The sequence below is a fragment of the Pelodiscus sinensis genome, chromosome 11 (assembly GCF_052426305.1).
Source record: "Pelodiscus sinensis isolate ZL-2025 chromosome 11, ASM5242630v1, whole genome shotgun sequence".
NCBI classification, from domain to species: domain Eukaryota; kingdom Metazoa; phylum Chordata; order Testudines; family Trionychidae; genus Pelodiscus; species Pelodiscus sinensis.
This window is the reverse complement of record NC_143062.1, coordinates 52,627,085-52,644,789: the sequence shown is the minus strand read 5'-3', so window position 1 is coordinate 52,644,789 and position 17,705 is coordinate 52,627,085. Positions and strand designations below refer to the sequence as shown.

General features: G+C 65.5%; 2 protein-coding genes across 2 annotated transcripts in view; one reads left to right on the top strand and one right to left on the bottom strand.

Annotated features, from left to right (window-relative positions):
• CRELD1 (CRELD disulfide isomerase 1) overlaps nt 1-5,027 on the top strand; it is a 35,275-nt gene extending 30,248 nt beyond the window's left edge. The window contains exon 10 of the mRNA XM_075917364.2: nt 3,434-5,027. Coding sequence (XP_075773479.2) covers nt 3,434-3,654 — 221 coding nt within the window. The 3' untranslated portion in view covers nt 3,655-5,027. The remainder of the gene's footprint in view (nt 1-3,433) is intronic.
• Nucleotides 5,028-6,903: 1,876 nt separating this feature from the next.
• Nucleotides 6,904-13,711, bottom strand: PRRT3 (proline rich transmembrane protein 3). Its single transcript, XM_089781305.1, has 4 exons — nt 12,725-13,711; nt 10,885-12,166; nt 10,592-10,720; nt 6,904-9,050 (listed from the first exon to the last, which is right to left on the bottom strand). Exons 2-4 carry the CDS (start codon nt 12,140-12,142, stop codon nt 7,216-7,218), a joined length of 3,222 nt encoding a protein of 1,073 aa, XP_089637431.1. The 5' UTR covers nt 12,143-12,166; nt 12,725-13,711; the 3' UTR covers nt 6,904-7,215.
• Nucleotides 13,712-17,705: the final 3,994 nt, after the last annotated feature.

Below are 17,705 nucleotides of genomic sequence, written 5' to 3'. Positions count from 1 at the left end.
GTGCTGGAGCAGCCTCAGCCGGATGCTCCGGATCCCCCGGTGGCCCCCAACGGGGACATCGTGGGCCAAATACAGCAGCTTGAGGCGATACTTTCGGGGGACGACCAGCTGCCGCTGGACCCCCCATGCCCTCGCCTTCCTGGGGGGGAGCCACTCACGGAACAGGAGCCCACGCTCCCGCAGGAATCTCTCCTGGCCACCTCTCCCCCGGGGCTGAGCTGCACGGAGGCCAGCCTGGTCCCGCAGCCTCTGCAAGGAGGGGTCTGCCTGCACCTCAGCCTGGAATTCAGCTGCTGAGGCAGGGATCGGGACCTGTCCCCCACCTCTGCCTAGGTCCGGAGTCCCAGCCTGGCTGGACCCCGTGTCCACTGGGATGGGACCCTGAGGACGCTGCCAGGAGTCCTTCCCTGGACCCACGTTGTCAGCCCCCCGCTGGCTCTGGCTCCGGGTAGTGACTAGAGCCCGCTGGGATTCATGGGGCCACTCCTCTAGGTCATTCCCCATCAGCACCTCGGTGGGCAAGTGCGGGTGCACCCCCACTTCCTTGAGGCCTTCCTTCGCCCCCCATTTCAGATGCACCCTGGCTGCAGGCACCTTAAACGGGGACCCGTCTATGCCCTTCAGGGTCAGCTGCGCGTGGGGTAGTATCCGCTCCGGGGCCACTATGTCGGATCGGGCCAGAGTCACCTCCGCCCCCGTGTCCCAGAAGCCCGTCACCTTCCTACCATCCACCTCCAGGGGTATGAGGCACTCGCTCCGCAGGGGCCGTCCTGCCCCCACCCGGTACACGGAGAAATCCGCCTCCTGAGAATCAGACCTCCCAGGGGAGGTGCACAGAGCATCCTTCCCCTCTCTCTGAGCTGAGGTTTGCCTGCCAGCCCCTGCCTCTGGGGCAGCCTGCCCTTCCTCCCGCCCCAGCCAGTTAACCCTGGAAAGTCCCCGGTCCTGGGACCTGGTGCACTGAGCCCTCTTGTGGCCTTTTTGCCCACAGCGATGGCAAGTTAGGCTTTGGGCTGTCTCTGTCCAGGCCCTGGCTGGTTCTCTGGGGCGCAGACGACCTGTTCCTTGGTCTCGCCCCGTAGTTGACTCCCTCCGTCGCTCAGCCGAGATCCGGTCTCTGCGCGGTTCCCTCTCTCTCCGGGACTCCCGTTCACACCCGGACCGGCTCTCCGTGAACTCATCCGCCAGCCTCCCGGCCTCCTGGGGGTTCTCTGGTCTCCGGTCCTTGAGCCAAAGCCTCAGTTTGGGAGGGCACGCTTCATAGAACTGCTCCATCATGACCAGCTTGAGCAGCTCCTCTGCGGTCTGGGCTCCGACTCCAGACACCCACTTGCGGCCGTATTGCGCCAGGCGGGAGGCCAGGTCCACATAGGTCTCCCGTGGCCCTTTCTGTACCCCCCGGAACTTCTTCCTGTACATCTCGGGGGTCAGCCCGAACTTGTGCAGCAGGGCCTCCTTGACTCGGTTGTAATCCCCTGGCTGTAGGTCCTCCAGCTGACTGAGCACTCCGGCCGCCTCCTGGTTCAGTGCGGGGATGAGCTCCTGCAGCCAGTCAGTTGGGGAACCCGTTGCAGTCCACAGGCCCTCTCAAAGGCACTGAGGAACCCGTCTATGTCACCCATGTCCTTCAGTTGGGCCACCATGAGCCTCTCCAAGTGTCTGGCAGTCCTGGGACCCTGGGGCCCATCCGCACTTGGCGCAGCCAGTGCCCCACCGGTTCTCCGCTCTGCCATGGCCAGCTCATGCTGCCACTGCCTCTCTCGGTCCTGGCGCTCCTTCTCTCGGTCCTGGCGCTCCCTCTCTCGGTCCTGGCGGTCCTTCTCTCGGTCCTCTACTTCCAATTCCCTGATCCGCAGCTGGATCTCCAGCCGCCGCAGCTCCGCTGGGCTGGCCCCTGCCCTAGATGGGCTACGGCTTGCAGGCCTCCCGGGAGACGCTGTCTCATCTCTCCGTTGGGTTCCAGCGCTCCTCCCCCTCTCGGAGCCTGACACACTCTCAGGGGGGGTCTGGCTGCTTCCCCTGGGGACAAGATCCTGGCCCTGTGGCTGGTCATTATCTTCCAGCTGGGTAATCAGCTGGGCCTTGGTTGCTTTCCGCACAGGCAAGCCCCTTTCTCTGCACAGCCCCACCAGCTCTGCCTTCAAGAGTCGGGCGTAGGCCATCTGCCCGCTGGGCCCCTCGGTGCAGACTCACCAGTCTAGTGCTGCAGCGCCCCACGATTCCCAGGAACCGCTTCGCTCTGTCTCCAGTACGCCTGGCTCCAGGGCTCTTGCTTCTACTGCGCCTTGTCGCTTGCCGCTGGGAGCTTCATCCACGGGGTGCAGTGCATCCCACCCCTGACACCAGTGTGACGGCCCGTTGGGGGTTCCCCGTCTCCTGCACCCCGAAATGGCACAAACAGACTGTACCAGCCAGTGGAATTGAGGGTGGTTTATTGCTCCTCCAGCACAGCGCAGCACAGATGTAATCTGGTTACAGGAACTGGGCTAGGATGCCTCAGGCCCCCTTGAGATGGGGGAGACTGGGCCCCTAAAACTCCAGCTCCTCTCCCTAGGCTGTCTCATCCATCCTCCCAGACAGCCACCAACCAACTAACCCACTTCCCTTGCAGCCCTGCCCCCCCAGTCAGGGCAGCATTCCACCTTCCTTTGTTCCTCTCCATGGGGGGTGTCTGGCCCCTGGCTCAACCAGTTTGGCCTTACCTCTGCCTAGCGAGGTTTTCCCTGCTGGGTCTTGCTCCAGACAGCAGGGGTCACCACAGCCCAGCAAGTACCCCCACTACGTCACAGAAGCATCAGACAATATCCTGCAGGCCCGTGTAAACCCACGGGACGTGCACAGCGTGAACGCTGCATCCAGATGTGGTCTCCTCGTCTCAAAAGGTGTCTTGGCCCTGGCAAAGGGTTTGCAACGGCTGCCCTACGAGGGGAGACTAATAAGACCGGGAGTTTTCAGCGTGGAATAGAGAAGATGAAGAAGGGGGGGGGGTATGATAGACGCCTGTCATAGAGGTGACTGTTATGGGCAAGGTAAATAAGGAAGTGATGTTTACTCATCACATAGGAAGTAGGGGTCACCCAATGAAATCAATAGGCAGCAGGTTTCAAACAAAACGAGGTACTTCACCACACAGTGCAGTTAACCTGTGGAACTCCCTGCCAGAGGGTATTGTGAAGGCCAAGACTATAGCAGGGTTCAAAAAAGATCTAGATGGATTCATGGAGGACAGGTCCGTCAATGGCTATTAGCCAGGCTGGTGTCCCTGGGGTCTGCGTGTCAGAGGCTGGGGAGGGGCGGCGGGTGGGATCACATGAGGATTCCCTCCCTTGGGGGCAGACAGGGCCCTGGGCTGGACGGGCACCGTGGTCTGGCCAGCCGTGGCCCTTACGGGGTTCCAGCCTGGGCGTTACCGTTGTGCTTGGCTCCCTCGCAGACACGCCAGCCAAGGGCTTTTTCGAGGAGGTGACGGAGGACGAGGTGGTGGTGCTGCAGCAGATGTTCTTTGGCGTGGTGATCTGCGCGCTGGCCACGCTGGCTGCCAAGGGCGACATGGTCTTCACCGCCATCTTCATCGGCGCCGTGGCAGCCATGGCCGGCTACTGGCTCTCGGAGCGCAGCGACCGCGTGCTTGACGGCTTCATGAAGGGCAGATAGTTCTGGGCCCCTGGCGCCAGGGCGCCCCAGGACTGGGGCTGAGAGCCCGGAGGGGCGGGCCTGGCACTCCTGGCCAGGGAAGCAGAAGAGTCGCTTTCCCCTTGGAGCTGCTTTGTCCTTTTGGGCACCGCGAGCGGCATCCGAAAGGGCCGACCCGCCTCCGAGCGCTTCACGCTCTGCATGTGCCCCAGGAGCCGCGCTGGCGGGGAGGGGACTGGCTTTGCAGGGGCTTCCCTGGGCCTGCCCCCTCCTGCCTGGCAGCCCAGGCCAGCCCCTTCTCTGCCAGGTTTGCTCCCCTTGCAGAGCTGCCTTTCTGGGAGTGGGTGCAGGGAGCTCCAGCCAGCTGCAAGGCCGGGGTGTGGCAAGAGCCTTGCCGTGGGCGTGCTCAGGGCTGGGCAGTGCCCCCGGCCGTGTCCCAGCAGGGCCAGCCAGGGAGAGCGGAGGGGAAGGGGGTGGCTCTGCTGGCCTGTGCGCCCCTGTGACAGCAGCCTGCCGGGTCGCCCTCTGGCGGGGCAGGGCTGAGAAACGGGGCTGGCTGGACCCGGGCCGGCTCAGGCTTCTTTGGTGGCGAGGTGACGGGGCAGGTGGGACCGAGACGAGTGTCCTGTCCCGCCGGCCATGTTCCGGCTGCGCAGAGCCGCCCAGCGGGGTCCCGGCTGTTCCTGCCTGGAGGAGCCAGGGCGGGTGGCGCCTGGGGGAGCTCTCCGGGTGGCTGCGGGGCAGGGGCCGAGGCCCAGGCTGGGGCACTGGGATGTGGCTCGAAGGTGGCAGCGCCTCCTGCAGCGCGGCCGAGGGAGGGGTCTGCTGCCAGCGGAGGGCTGGGCCTGGCTCTGCTGCTCACAGTTGGTACGTCGGGTTACGAAGGGCTTGTTTCTCAAGGGCGGGCTGGCGGGCGGGAGCCGCGGGGGCCGGGCAGGGGAGCAGCAGCAAAGCGCTGACAATGCCTGGGGGGCCACCCACAGCCGGGGAGCCTGGCGGGGGACGCTCAGGCCAGCCTGGGAGCCGGGCACGGGCAGGGGACTCGCGGCGGGTCCCTCCCCGCGGGCAGGGGGACAGGAAGGGCCCGGCGGGGAGGGACCCTCCATCCCTCGGCCCTCGCCCCAGGAGCAGCGGGGCCATGCACTGAGCCCGGAGGCCCGTGACACCGGGGTGCGATTCGCTCCCCTCCCCAGGCTGCTCTCAGCCGCCCCCCCCCCCACGCCGACAACCCGCCCACTGGCGCCAACCCGGCCAGCGCCGGGCTGGGACCCGAGCGACAGGCTGCCCTGGCCTGGGGCTGCCCTCTGGGACTGGGGGGGGCTGGGTTATAACCTCTCCTCTGTGTGAGGGGGGCACAGGGAGCACTGGGGTGTTGAGGGGAGGGGGGGATGGGTTATAACCTCTCCCCTGTGTGAGGGGGGCACAGGGAGCACTGGGGTGAGGGGAGGGGGGATGGGTTAGAACCTCTCCCCTGTGTGAGGGGGGATGGGGGGCACAGGGAGCACTGGGGTGTGTGAGGGGAGGGGGGATGGGTTATAACCTCTCCCCTGTGTGAGGGGGGATGGGGGGGCACAGGGGGTACTGGGGTGTGAGGGGATCTGTTGGGGGGGAGCTGACGCGCTCGGGGGGGTGGCGGGTGCCGTTCAGCGGGACCCCAGGCTTGGGCTGCCGCCCTGGGGCTGAGGCGGTCGCAGGGGGCCCTGCTGCAGAGGGAGGGTGGGTGCGCGGGGGGCCAGGGTCCCGGCCATGCGGTGCTGGGGGGGCTGGAGGGGCGGGTGTGTCCCCGGCTCTAGCGGGGTGGTACAAGCGCCGGGCCGGGCTCCTTGCAGCCCCGCTCAGCTGGGGCCAGGCCCGGGGGCCCCGTCGGGCTGGGGCGGCTCGGTGCGCTTGGAGCCGTGCCCCGGGCGCTGTGCCCGGCTGCTGGGGGCGGCCAGCGGTGGGCCCAGGCCGGGACGGTGCTGCCCCGCGCCAGCGCCCCTCTGCCCTTCGGCCGCTGGGCCAGGGTGTCCCGTGGGGGCGGGGCTGTGCGCTGCTGCCTTGGCTCCCTCGCCGCGGGGGCTGGCCCCAGGGGCCGGACCAGAGCGGCCCCTACCCAGCCCCTCCCTGGAGCAGGCCCTGGGCCCAGCCTGCGCCGGGCTCTCCACCGTAGGGCCAGGCGTGGGTTCCACAAGGGGCCAGTGGGCCCTGGTGGGGCAGCAGGCCAGGTGGCGCTGGCCTGGTCCGGGGCGGGGGCAGGCGGTGCCCTGCTGGGGGGTTGTCAGGGCGCGCCCACAACAGAGACACGCTGGGGGGGGCCCAGGGGGTGTCTTCAGGCCTGTTGGGGGCGGGCGCAGGGGAAGCCAGGGGCTGGGGATCCCTGCGCATGGCACCCTGGGCTCGGGTGGGCTCCTGGAATCAGCTCCACTGGGGGGGGGGGGGGGGGGCTCTGTGACTCTGCACAATAAAGCGCGTCCCCGGTGGCTCCTGTGCTCCTTGGCTCCAGGTGCGGCTGGGGAGGGGGCAGCACACGGGGGGGGGGGGGGGACAAGGCTCCTGGCCTGGAAGTGGGGAAGCCACGGGACAAGCGGGGGGGGGGGGGGAAGATGCTGGAGGAGGTGGGGGCAGGGGGCCCTGCACAGCTGTGTGGGGGTGGCAGCCAGCAGCCCCACTCAGTGATAAGCCCCCCCACACACACACCTCGCCAAGCAGGGCTGGGGGGGGCATGCTGTGCAAGCCCTGGCCTGTGGGGGGAAACAGCCCCCCCCGTGCCCATAGCCCCCCACCCACACAGCCCTGCCCTGAGACCAGGGCCCCCGCTCCGTGCCTGGGGCTTGAGCTGACGTCACAGGCATAGGGCAGCGTGGGCAAGGACAGCAGCTGGGCCTGGCCACAGGGTGGCACAAGCCCAGGGGGTGGGGCAGCCCCCCCAGGTCCTGTCCCCCTCGTGGCCTTGGGGGAGGGGGGGTGTGCTCACGGACCAGCTGAGGGCACGTGCCCCGCCCCCGTGCGTGCTGCGGGCCTGTGCGCACAGCCTGGTGCTGCTGGGCTGGGTTCTGGCATCCAAATCTCAGCCCCAGAACAGAAGGGCCCCCCCGTAGCGCCCCCCAGCAGCCACGGCTGTGACCTTGCTGCACTGCCGGGGCCATGGGCTTGGTGCAGGGGTGGCAGCAAGGCACCAGCGGGCTGGGCAGAGGGGACACGAACCCGGCCTGCAACAGAATGGGGTGGAGGGGCCCTGCCCTGGGCCCGGCTGTGGGACACGGCCCTGGAAGAACGGCTCCAGCCCTGGGGCCCTGGGAGAGCAACTTTATTTCTTTTGGCACAAACTGATCCACAGCAGCACCCCCCGCCCCATACTTCCTGGGGGCCCGGCCCTCTGCACGGCTGCTTCAGGGCTGGTCCACTGGGCAGCCCAGAACCGCTCCCTGGGGCGGGAGCTGAGGTAGGCGCCACCCTGCTGCCAGCTCGCCCTTGCTCAGGTTGCTGGCCAGCCCGGTGCTGGGCACGGCTCCTCCTGGCCTTGGCAGGGCCCCTCGCTGCTGCCCCATGTCTGCGTCCTGGTGGGTGCAGCCTGCGGCGCCGGGGCAGGGCTGGGACCGCCCCTCACAGCTCAATCGTGTCACTCGACAGGCTGCGGGAATCCACCTGTTTGCTGAGCGCCAGGAAGCTCCTCCTGGCCTCGCGCTCAGAGTCTCCGGCCTCGCCCGCGGGCGCCTCGCTGGGGAGCAGCGGGGCCCGGCTGGGCGTCTCCTCCAGGGGCAGGCTCTCCAGCGAGGACAGGCCGTGGCGCCAGGGGTTCCAGCTGATCTTCATGGAGCCCCGGGAGAAGCTGTCCAAGGAGCTGCCGGAGATGGTGCCCTCGGTGCGGGGTTCGCTGGGCAGGCCCCTGGGGCGCAAGGAGGGCAGGTCGCTGAGCGAGCTGTAGCGGGCCAGGCAGTCGGGGTCGCTGCTGCGGCGTGGCCAGGCCTTGGCGGGCAGCAGCGGCTCAGCCATGGGGGCAAGCAGGGAGCTCCTGCGGAGTGAGGAGCAGGAGTCTGGGCGCCTGGAGCACTGCAGGCTGCAGCGCAGGAAGACGCTGTCGCGCACCAGGTGCTCCCTGAAGAGGGCCTGGTCGATGCTGCGGCTCAGGTTGATGGGCGAGGGCGGGCGGAACTCCAGCTCGGCCAGCGAGGGCACCGACGCCTTCTCGCCACCCAGGCTGGTGTGGGAGTGCCCCGAGGCGGCCACGCTGGGGTGCTGGGGGCTGGCGCCAGGCCGGCCCAGCGAGGAGGGGTAGCCCCCTGCAGAAGTCCCTGGGACCCGGCGCCCTTTGCCCTTCAGGGCCCGCAGGTGCAGCTGCTCGGGCGGGGTGCGGAGGTGGCTGGCTGCCTGCTCCGGCGCGCCGTTGGCCCAGGCGTAGCAGCCATGGGGGGGCTCGGGCGCCTCGGCCTTGCGATGGGCACAGAGGTAGCGGAGGAGCTTGGCCCAGCAGGTGTGGCCAGCGGCACCGCAGCGCTGGCACAAGGGGTAGGAGGCCACAAAGCACAGGGCAAAGGACAGCAGCAGCTCGCCGAGCCGGAACCAGAGCTGCACGAACCACCAGGGCCAGGAGAACTCCCCCGGGGGGCCCAGGACCCCCCCCAGCCACAGGGCCCCGTAGCCCTGGAGCCCGCAGCACAGCAGCCCTGGGGCACTGCACCCCAGCAGCACGCGTGCGCAGGGGCCCAGCCCGTGCAGCTCCGGGGGGGCCTCGCAGCCACGCTGGGCCTGCCGCAGCTGCCAGTAGGCGGCCGGGGGGGCCAGCATGAGGGCGGCGCCGCAGGCGCAGGAGAGCAGGTGCAGCCCCACGCCCAGCAGGGGGCTCAGGGGGGGCGAGAGCAGGTCGGCGCCCAGCAACAGGGCGCTGTGGAGAGCGGCCAGCGCGGCCAGCAGGCGCAGACGCTGCCGCCGGGCCCCGCGCAGCAGCAGCAGCAGCAGGGCGAAGGCGCTGAGCAGCAGCGGGAAGGGCGCGTTGTAGAGCAGGCGCACGGCCGGGGCGGGCAGCCTGGCCCTGCTGCCGTAGGGGTCGGCCAGGAGGAAGGTGGCGCGCAGCAGGCCGGCGCCCAGCAGCAGGGCGAGGGCGGCCAGCCGGCAGGGCAGGTGGGGCAGGCCTCGGCCGGGCAGGCACAGCAGGCTGGCGGCGCAGAGCAGGCTGAGCAGCAGGAAGAGGCTGCTGGTGCCATAGACGTGCATCCCCCAGGCCAAGCTGAGCCTGCGCTGCAGGTCTGCCCAGCGCAGCAGCGTCCGGTTGGGCTGCAGGAGGCTGCAGGGCCGGCTGCCGGGGGGGCAGGGCAGGCTGGGCCCAGGCTCGGGCAGAGCAGGGCGCGGGAGGGCTCGCTGGGTGCTGACTCTGACCAGCCCGCGCCGGGGCGTGGCGGGGGGCGGGCGGGGGGGGCCGGACGGCCGGGTCCCAGCTGCACCTGCGAAGAGCGAGGAGTCACCAGACAGCACGTCCCCCCCCCCCTCCCGGGCTCCCCGCTGCTAAGAGCTGTCCCTGCAGCCAGGTTGCCATAGCAACTTGCATCCTGCAGCTGCATCCCATCAGCTGGTGCCAGGGCCCCTCCCACAGAGCAGGAGCCTGAGCACCCCCCTCCCCGCAGCAGCGCCCTCTGGCCTGGGGGGTGGGCGCAGCAGGAGACACCTGGGCGGGGGGCAGCCCCACTGCTGAGCCAGTTACCAGGCCCGCCCCAACCCCCACGTGTCCGTGTCCCAGGTTCTGCCAGCGGCAGGTGCCCGAGCCCTCCCCCCATGGCTGTGGTCACACCCCAGCACAAGAATGCAGGCGGAGGGATGTGGGCGGAGCTGGGGGGCTTAGAGGCCCCAGGGCTGGGCTGGCAGAGGCTGTGGGTGGGGAGTGAGGCGCAGCGGCAAGGCTGGGGGGACAGGGGCTGCGGGGCAGGGAGTGAGGGGCACTGGGGGGGCAGGGGCTGCGGGGCGGGAGTGAGGGGCATGGGGGGGAAGGGGCTGCGGGGCGGGGACTGAGGGGCATGGGGGGGCAGGGGCTGCGGGGCGGGGACTGAGGGGCACTGGGGGGACAGGGGCTGCGGGGCAGGGAGTGAGGGGCACTGGGGGGCAGGGGCAGGGAGTGAGGGGCACTGGGGGGGCGGGGGCTGCGGGGCAGGGAGTGAGGGGCACTGGGGGGGCGGGGGCTGCGGGGCAGGGAGTGAGGGGCACTGGGGGGCAGGGGCTGCAGGGCAGGGAGTGAGGGGCACTGGGGGGGCAGGGGCTGCGGGGCAGGGAGTGAGGGGCACTGGGGGGGCAGGGGCTGCGGGGCAGGGAGTGAGGGGCACTGGGGGGGCAGGGGCGAGGGGCACTGGGGGGGCAGGGGCTGCGGGTGAAAGCGAGGTACCAGCAGGGCTGGGAGAAGGGCTGGGCTGGCAGGGGCAATGGGGGTGGGGAGTGGCAGAGCCCCGTCCTGCACAGGAAGCGGGGGGGGGGGGGACTTCCCCTGGGCCTGGCCCATCCACCCACCCACCCTGAGGTCTCTGGGCACCGGGGAGCAGGAGACTCAGGGCCTGGCTTTGCCCCCGGCTCTCCCGACAAGGGGCAGGATCAGGGTCCGTGGGGGGCCCAGCGGGGGCGGCTCTGAGGACCCGCCAGCACCGGGCATTGGCACCAATCCCGACTAATCCGTCACCGGCACAGTCCTGACCGGAGCTGCCATTAAGCCGCTCCCTGCCCCCGACCCCTCTGGGACCAGCCGGGCTCCCCTGACAGCACCAGAGCCCTGGGCCCCGGGCCCCGGCTAAGCGCCTCTCCTGTGGCCCTTTGGTGCCAGGCCTGTGACCAGCCTCCCCACGGGCCCCTGGCCCCGCGTGCCAGGCAGGGAGCTCCTAGACCTCCCCACTCCCCCAGCACCGTGCTGGGGGGCCCAGCAGCCCGGTACCCCAGGGGCAGGGCAGCCCCACAACACGGGCCCGGTGCCCAGCCTGTACTGCGGAGGGGCCGGCTGAGCCGTCACCTGGGTGCCTGGTGGCCGGTGGCGTCGGCCTGGGGACAGAGGTGGCTGTGGACGTAGCGTTCACGGGCATCCCTGGATCCACAGCTCCCCGGACTCGCTGCGGGGGCCCGAGCTCCTCTGCGGCAGCCCCTGGAACAGAGCCAAGGGCCAGGTGCTCAGCGGTGCAGACCCGGCCTCGTGCCCACGGGTGCAGCAGGAGGGCGCCCCAGGCTTTGGCAGAGGGCGCGAGGCCCTGGGCAGGGCCGACGGAGGCTCTGGAGGAGGGGAGGGGACCCCGGGCTGGCCAGACGTACCTGGGTGAGAAGGCGCTGCAGCGGGCCATGTCCCAGGCCAGGTGTGGGGCTGCTCCGGTCCCTGCTCCTCGCCAGGAGCCGCCGTCCCAAGGAGCTGGGTCGCGGTTCCAGCCAGCGCCCGCTGAGTGCTCCTCTGAGGAGCCGAGAGCCCCTCGGTCCAGGCCGGGCTCCCTTGTGCCGGGAGCGCTGGTGGGCCGGCACTGAGCAATGCGGGAGCAAGGCCAGCCCATCCGCCCGCCACGGAGGCCCCTGCTCCCGTGGGCATGGCTGGCAGGGGCAGCAGCGAGGCAGCGCCCCCGGCAGGGAGGGAATAGCCCTGGGCGTGGGGGGCCTGGCCCTCTACCCAGGCGTGCTCCAGTGGGTCCCCAGGCAGGGCCCAGCTCCCCGGCCGCCCCTCCTGACTCTCGGGCCCTGGGCCCTCAGCGGCAGCTCGTGGAGCAGCACCCGGCCTGGTTGCCAAGGCGATGGTGGACACTGTAGGCCTGGGGTGCGGTGTCCCGGCTGAGCCCCGACTGTCCTGCCCAGCCAGGCCCAGAGCCCCCCCTACCCCCAGAGGCCTGGCTGGGCCGGGGGAGGCTGGCTGCAAGCTCCTGCTCTCGAGGGCCAAGACCCCTGGGCTGCCTCCTGTCCTCAGAGTCCAACCAGGGGCCAGCAGGCTCTGAGCCCCTCTGCCGGCTGTGGCGCCCCCCGTGGAGCCAGGCAGGGGTGCGAAGGGCCAACCCCCCAAGCTGAGCCCCATGTGTTCCCGGAATGTGCCAGCGGCTGAGCTGGGCCCCCCATGGTCCCCAGTGTCAGCAGGCCCTGGGGCTGGGGCCCCCTCCAGCGTCTGCAGAGGGGCCTCAGCCCCCAGGAGCAGGGGCCACAGAGGGGGCGGGAGAGCAGAGCTTCCTGCTGGGGATGGGGGGGTCCCCGAGTCATGGCTGACAGCTGCAGAGGGCGTCCCTGGCTGCAGGAGGGCGCCCCAGGAGCCGTGCCACGGCCCGTGGTCTGGCTCCCCAGCCCCGCTGAAGACCAGGCTCTCCCCAGAGACAGCTGGTGCCTCTGGCGAGAGGCCTGGCAGGGCCTGGCGGGGCCAGAGAGCCTCCTTGGAGGAGCTCCAGCCAGCCAGCTCTGGCGCCCAGCCGGGCCCCACGGGGGCTCGTGCAGCTGGCAGCCTGGCGTGGGGCTCGCTGCTGTAGGGCACAGAGACGGGAGAGGCGGGGAGCCGCGCCGGCACCAGGAGCAGGCTCCAGGCAAGGAGCCGCGCCGCAGCCGCCATGGGAGCCTGCCCTTGCTCTTCGCCCTGCAAGGGAAAGGGAGAGGCAGCCTCAGGGGGAGCCGGCTCTCAGGCTGGGCCAGGGGGCTGTGCACTTCCCTGCAGCAGTGCCCGGCCAGCCGGCAGTCAGCTAGCCAGGGGCTGCAGCAGGGACACGGGCGGGCAGCTGGCTGCCCTGGAGGTGCCAAAGCAGGGACGTGCCAGCTCAGCCCCAGCCCCTCCCCAGCAGCCCCCAGTCCCCGCCAGAGCCACCCCCAGGCCCCGCTCCCCCCTCCCCAGCAGCCCCCAGCCAGAGCCACCCCCAGGCCCCGCTCCCGCTTCCCCAGCAGCCCCCAGCCAGAGCCACCCCCAGGCCCCGCTCCCGCTTCCCCAGCAGCCCCCAGCCAGAGCCACCCCCAGGCCCCGCTCCCCCCTCCCCAGCAGCCCCCAGCCAGAGCCACCCCCAGGCCCCGCTCCCCCCTCCCCAGCAGCCCCCAGCCAGAGCCACCCCCAGGCCCCGCTCCCCCCTCCCCAGCAGCCCCCAGCCAGAGCCACCCCCAGCCCCTCCTTCCCTCCCCAGCAGCCCCCAGCCCCCGCCCCAGTGACCTTGGCGGCGCCGCGGCTCCGGCAGCAGCAGCGCCGGGATGCTCAGGCGGGCTAGTGGAGCCCGCACGGCCGATCGGGATCCCTCCTGAGCCAGCCCGGCCCCCGCGTGCGCCGGGCGGCGGGGCCGGGAGCGGCCGGGTGCAGCGCCCCCGCCGAGCACAGAGCGAGCCCGGCTCCGGCCCGGCAGACCCGACGCGCGGCTCCCAGCGCATCAGCACCCGGGCCCGGCAGCCCCTCCTCCCCCTGCCGCAGAGCCCCGAGGAGCCAGGCGCGGGGCCCCCGCAATAGGGGCCGGCCCGGCCGCGGAGAGGTGCGGAGCTAGCAAGGGCCGGCCTGGCCCTCCGGCCGCACATCAGCTACAGGAAGGGGCCATCCCGCTCGGCTTGGCCCGCTCCGGGCTGCCCCTTAGGAAAGAGGCACCGGGGAAGGGGGTCTCGGGACCTGACCCAGGCTCTGGGGCCGGAGCAGTGGCTCTCTGTGCCCCTAAAGGCAGGGAGAGCGAGGTGAGAGGCTGCCACTGCTGCGGGACCCCTCACTGGCAGGAGAAGCCCCCGGCAGGGATGGGCCCGAGTGCGGCGTGGGGGGTGGGAATTGTATTCACTCGCCTTTTGTAATCACTGCTCGCCTTGTTGGGTTGTGTGAGTCTACTGTCCTGTGCGGGTCTCTGTGCCTCAGTTTCCCCGGGCACTGCAGCACTGTCTGCATGAGGAGGGGGAGGCCGGGCACAACTCACTGTGCAAGTATCATAGAATCATAGAATAATAGGACTGGAAGGGACCTCGAGAGGTCATCGAGTCCAGCCCCCCGCCCTCAAGGCAGGACCAAGCTCCACCTACACCATCCCTGACAGATGTCTATCTAACCTGTTCTTAAATATCTCCAGAGAGGGAGATTCCACCACCTCCCTTGGCAATTTATTCCAATGTTTGACCACCCTGACAGTTAGGAATTTTTTCCTAATGTCCAATCTAAACCTCCCCTGCTGCACTTTAAGCCCATTACTCCTTGTCCTGTCCTCAGAAACCAAGAGGAACAAATTTTCGCCTTCCTCCTTGTGACACCCTTTTAGATATTTGAAAACCGCTATCATGTCCCCCCTTCATCTTCTTTTTTCCAAACTAAACAAGCCCAGTTCATGAAGCCTGGCTTCATAGGTCATGTTCTCTAGACCTTTAATCATTCTTGTCGCTCTTCTCTGTACCCTTTCCAATTTCTCCACATCTTTCTTGAAATGTGGCGCCCAGAACTGGACACAGTACTCCAGCTGAGGCCTAACTAGTGCAGAGTAGAGCGGCAGAATGACTTCACGAGTTTTGCTTACAACACACCTGTTGATACAACCTAGAATCATATTTGCTTTTTTTGCAACAGCATCACACTGTTGACTCATATTCAACTTGTGGTCCACTATGACCCCTAGATCCCTTTCCGCCATGCTCCTTCCTAGACAGTCGCTTCCCATCTTGTATGTATGGAACTGATTGTTCCTTCCTAAGTGGAGCACTTTGCATTTCTCTTTATTAAACCTCATCCTGTTTACCTCCGACCATTTCTCTAACTTGCTAAGGTCATTCTGAATTATGTCCCTATCCTCCAAAGAAGTCGCAACCCCACCCAGTTTGGTATCATCTGCAAACTTAATAAGCGTACTCTCTATCCCAATATCTACATCATTGATGAAGATATTGAACAGTATGGGTCCCAAAACAGACCCTTGAGGAACTCCACTTGTTATCCCTTTCCAGCAGGATTTAGAACCGTTAACAACCACTCTCTGACTACGGTTATCCAGCCAATTATGCACCCACCTTATCGTGGCCCTATCTAAGTTATATTTGCCTAGTTTATCAATAAGAATATCATGCGAGACCGTATCAAATGCCTTACTAAAGTCTAGGTATATGACATCCACCGCTTCTCCCTTATCCACAAGGCTTGTTATCTTATCAAAGAAAGCTATCAGATTAGTTTGGCATGACTTGTTCTTCACAAACCCATGCTGGCTATTCCCTATCACTTTATTACCTTCCAAGTGTTTGCATATGATTTCCTTAATTACCTGCTCCATTATCTTCCCTGGGACAGACGTTAAACTGACCGGTCTATAGTTTCCTGGGTTGTTCTTATTCCCCTTTTTATAGATGGGCACAATATTTGCCCTTTTCCAGTCTTCTGGAATCTCCCCTGTCTGCCATGATTTTTCAAAGATCATAGCTAAAGGCTCAGATACCTCCTCTATCAGCTCCTTGAGTATCCTGGGATGCATTTCATCAGGACCTGGTGACTTGCTGACATCTAACTTTCCTAAGTGATTTTTAACTTGTTCTTTGTGTATCCTATCTTCTAAACTTACCCTCTCTCTGCTTGTATTCACTACGTTAGGCACACCTCCAGACTTCTCGGTGAAGACCGAAACAAAGAAGTCATTGAGCATCTCCGCCATTTCCAAGTTTCCTGTTACTGCTTCTCCCTCCTCACTAAGCAGTGGGCCTACCCTGTCCTTGGTCTTCCTCTTGCTTTTAATGTATTTATAAAAGGTCGTCTTGTTTCCCTTAATGCCTGTAGCTAATTTGATCTCATTTTGTGCCTTTGCCTTTCTAATCTTGCCCCTGCATTCCCATGTTGCTTGCCTATATTCATCCTTTGTTAGTTGTCCTAGTTTCCATTTTTTATATGACTCCTTTTTTATTTTGAGATCATGCAAGATCTCCTTGTTAAGCCAAGCTGGTCTTTTGCCATATTTTCTATCTTTCCTACACAGCGGAATTGTTTGCTTTTGGGCCCTTAACAACGTCCCTTTGAAATACTTCCAACTCTCCTCAGTTGTTTTTCCCTTCAGTCTTGCTTCCCATGGGACCTTACCTACAAGTTCTCTGAGCTTATCAAAATCTGCCTTCCTGAAATCCATTACCTCAATTGTGCTGGTCTCCCTTCTACCTTTCCTTAAGATCATGAACTCTATTATTTCGTGATCACTGTCCCCTATACTGTCTTCCACTTTCAAGTTCTCAACTAGTTCCTCCCTATTTGTTAAAACCAAATCCAGAACAGCTTCTCCTCTGGTAGCTTTTTCAACCTTCTGAAACAGAAAGTTGTCTCCAATGCAGTCCAGAAACTTATTGGATAGCCTGTGCCTCGCTGTGTTAGTTTCCCAACATATGTCTGGATAGTTGAAGTCCCCCATCACCACCAAATCTTGGGCTTTGGATAGTTTTGTTAATTGTTTAAAAAAGGCCTCATCCACCTCTTCCACCTGGCTAGGTGGCCTGTAGTAGACTCCTAGCATGATATCACCCTCGTTTTTTACCCCTTTTAGCTTAACCCAGAGACTCTCTACACAGCTATCTCCTACATTCATCTCCACTTCAGTCCAAGTGTGTACATTTTTAATATACAAGGCAACCCCTCCTCCCTTTTTTCCCTGTCTGTCCTTCCTGAGCAAGCCGTACCCTTCCATACCAACATTCCAATCGTGCGTCCCATCCCACCAGGTTTCTGTAATACCAATGATATCATAGTTGTATTTATTGGTTAGCAATTCCAGTTCTTCCTGCTTATTACCCATACTTCTCGCATTTGTATATAGGCATCTAAGATACTGATTTGATCTTGCCTCCCTGTTGTGCCCTGACCCTCCTTTCTCCTTGCCATTATAGGCCGTAGTCCCCCCCATTTCCAACCCATCTCCCAGTACCGCACATTCAGCACTTACCTGTGGGCTTTGCTCACCTGCCCCCGACAAACCTAGTTTAAAGCCCTCCTCACAAGGTTAGCCAGTCTGTGTCCAAACAAGGCCTTCCCGCTCCTGGAAAGGTGAACTCCATCTCCGCCAAGCAGTCCTTCCTGGAAGAGCACCCCGTGATCAAGGAAGCCGAATCCCTCCTGGTGACACCATTGTCTCAGCCAGGCATTCACCTCCAGAATGCACCTCTCTCTGCCCAGGCCCCTACCTTTGACAGGAAGGATAGAAGAGAATACCACCTGCGCTCCAAACTCCTTCACCCGTACTCCCAAAGCCCTGTAGTCACACTTGAATGTATGTTCAGTCTCTCATCACACTTTGGGCCCGGGAAGCAGGACAAGCCGGGGAGGTTGCCAAGAGGGCTGGGACCAGTTGCTGGATGATTTTTTTGGCTGGCTCAGGGAGAGGGAGTCTAGCCGGCCTGTGGGGCTGGGGCAGGAGAGCTGGGGCTCTGGGCCCCCTGATCTCCCACATGGGCTGTGCTGGCTGCTCCTGTTCCTGTACCAAGAAGTCCGAGCTACACTATGTCCCTGGGAACCAATAGACCTTCTCTTCTACCTGCCACCTGGGAATCCCATCTGGCTGCAGGTGGGGGGCTAGGCCCAGGGACTCCCCCGTCCTCCGACACACCCTGTCCTTCCCCAGCCCTTCCCGCCTCTCAGCTCCCCTCTCCCCCATCTCTGCTCCTACCCTGCACCCTGCTGGCCTCTCAGCTCCCCTCTCCCCCGCCTCTGCTCCTACCCTGCACCCTGCTGGCCTCTCAGCTCCCCTCTCCCCCGCCTCTGCTCCTACCCTGCACCCTGCTGGCCTATCAGCTCCCCTCTCCCCTGCCTCTGCTCCTACCCTGCACCCTGCTGGCCTATCAGCTCCCCTCTCCCCTGCCTCTGCTCCTACCCTGCAGGCCTATCAGCTCCCCTGCCTCTGCTCCTACCCTGCACCCTGCTGGCCTATCAGCTCCCCTCTCCCCCACCTCTGCTCCTACCCTGCACCCTGCTGGCCTCTCAGCTCCCCTCTCCCCCGCCTCTGCTCCTACCTTGCACCCTGCTGGCCTATCAGTTCCCCTCTCCCCTGCCTCTGCTCCTACCCTGCACCCTGCTGGCCTCTCAGCTCCCCTCTCCCCCGCCTCTGCTCCTACCTTGCACCCTGCTGGCCTATCAGCTCCCCTCTCCCCCGCCTCTGCTCCTACCCTGCACCCTGCTGGCCTCTCAGCTCCCCTCTCCCCTGCCTCTGCTCCTACCC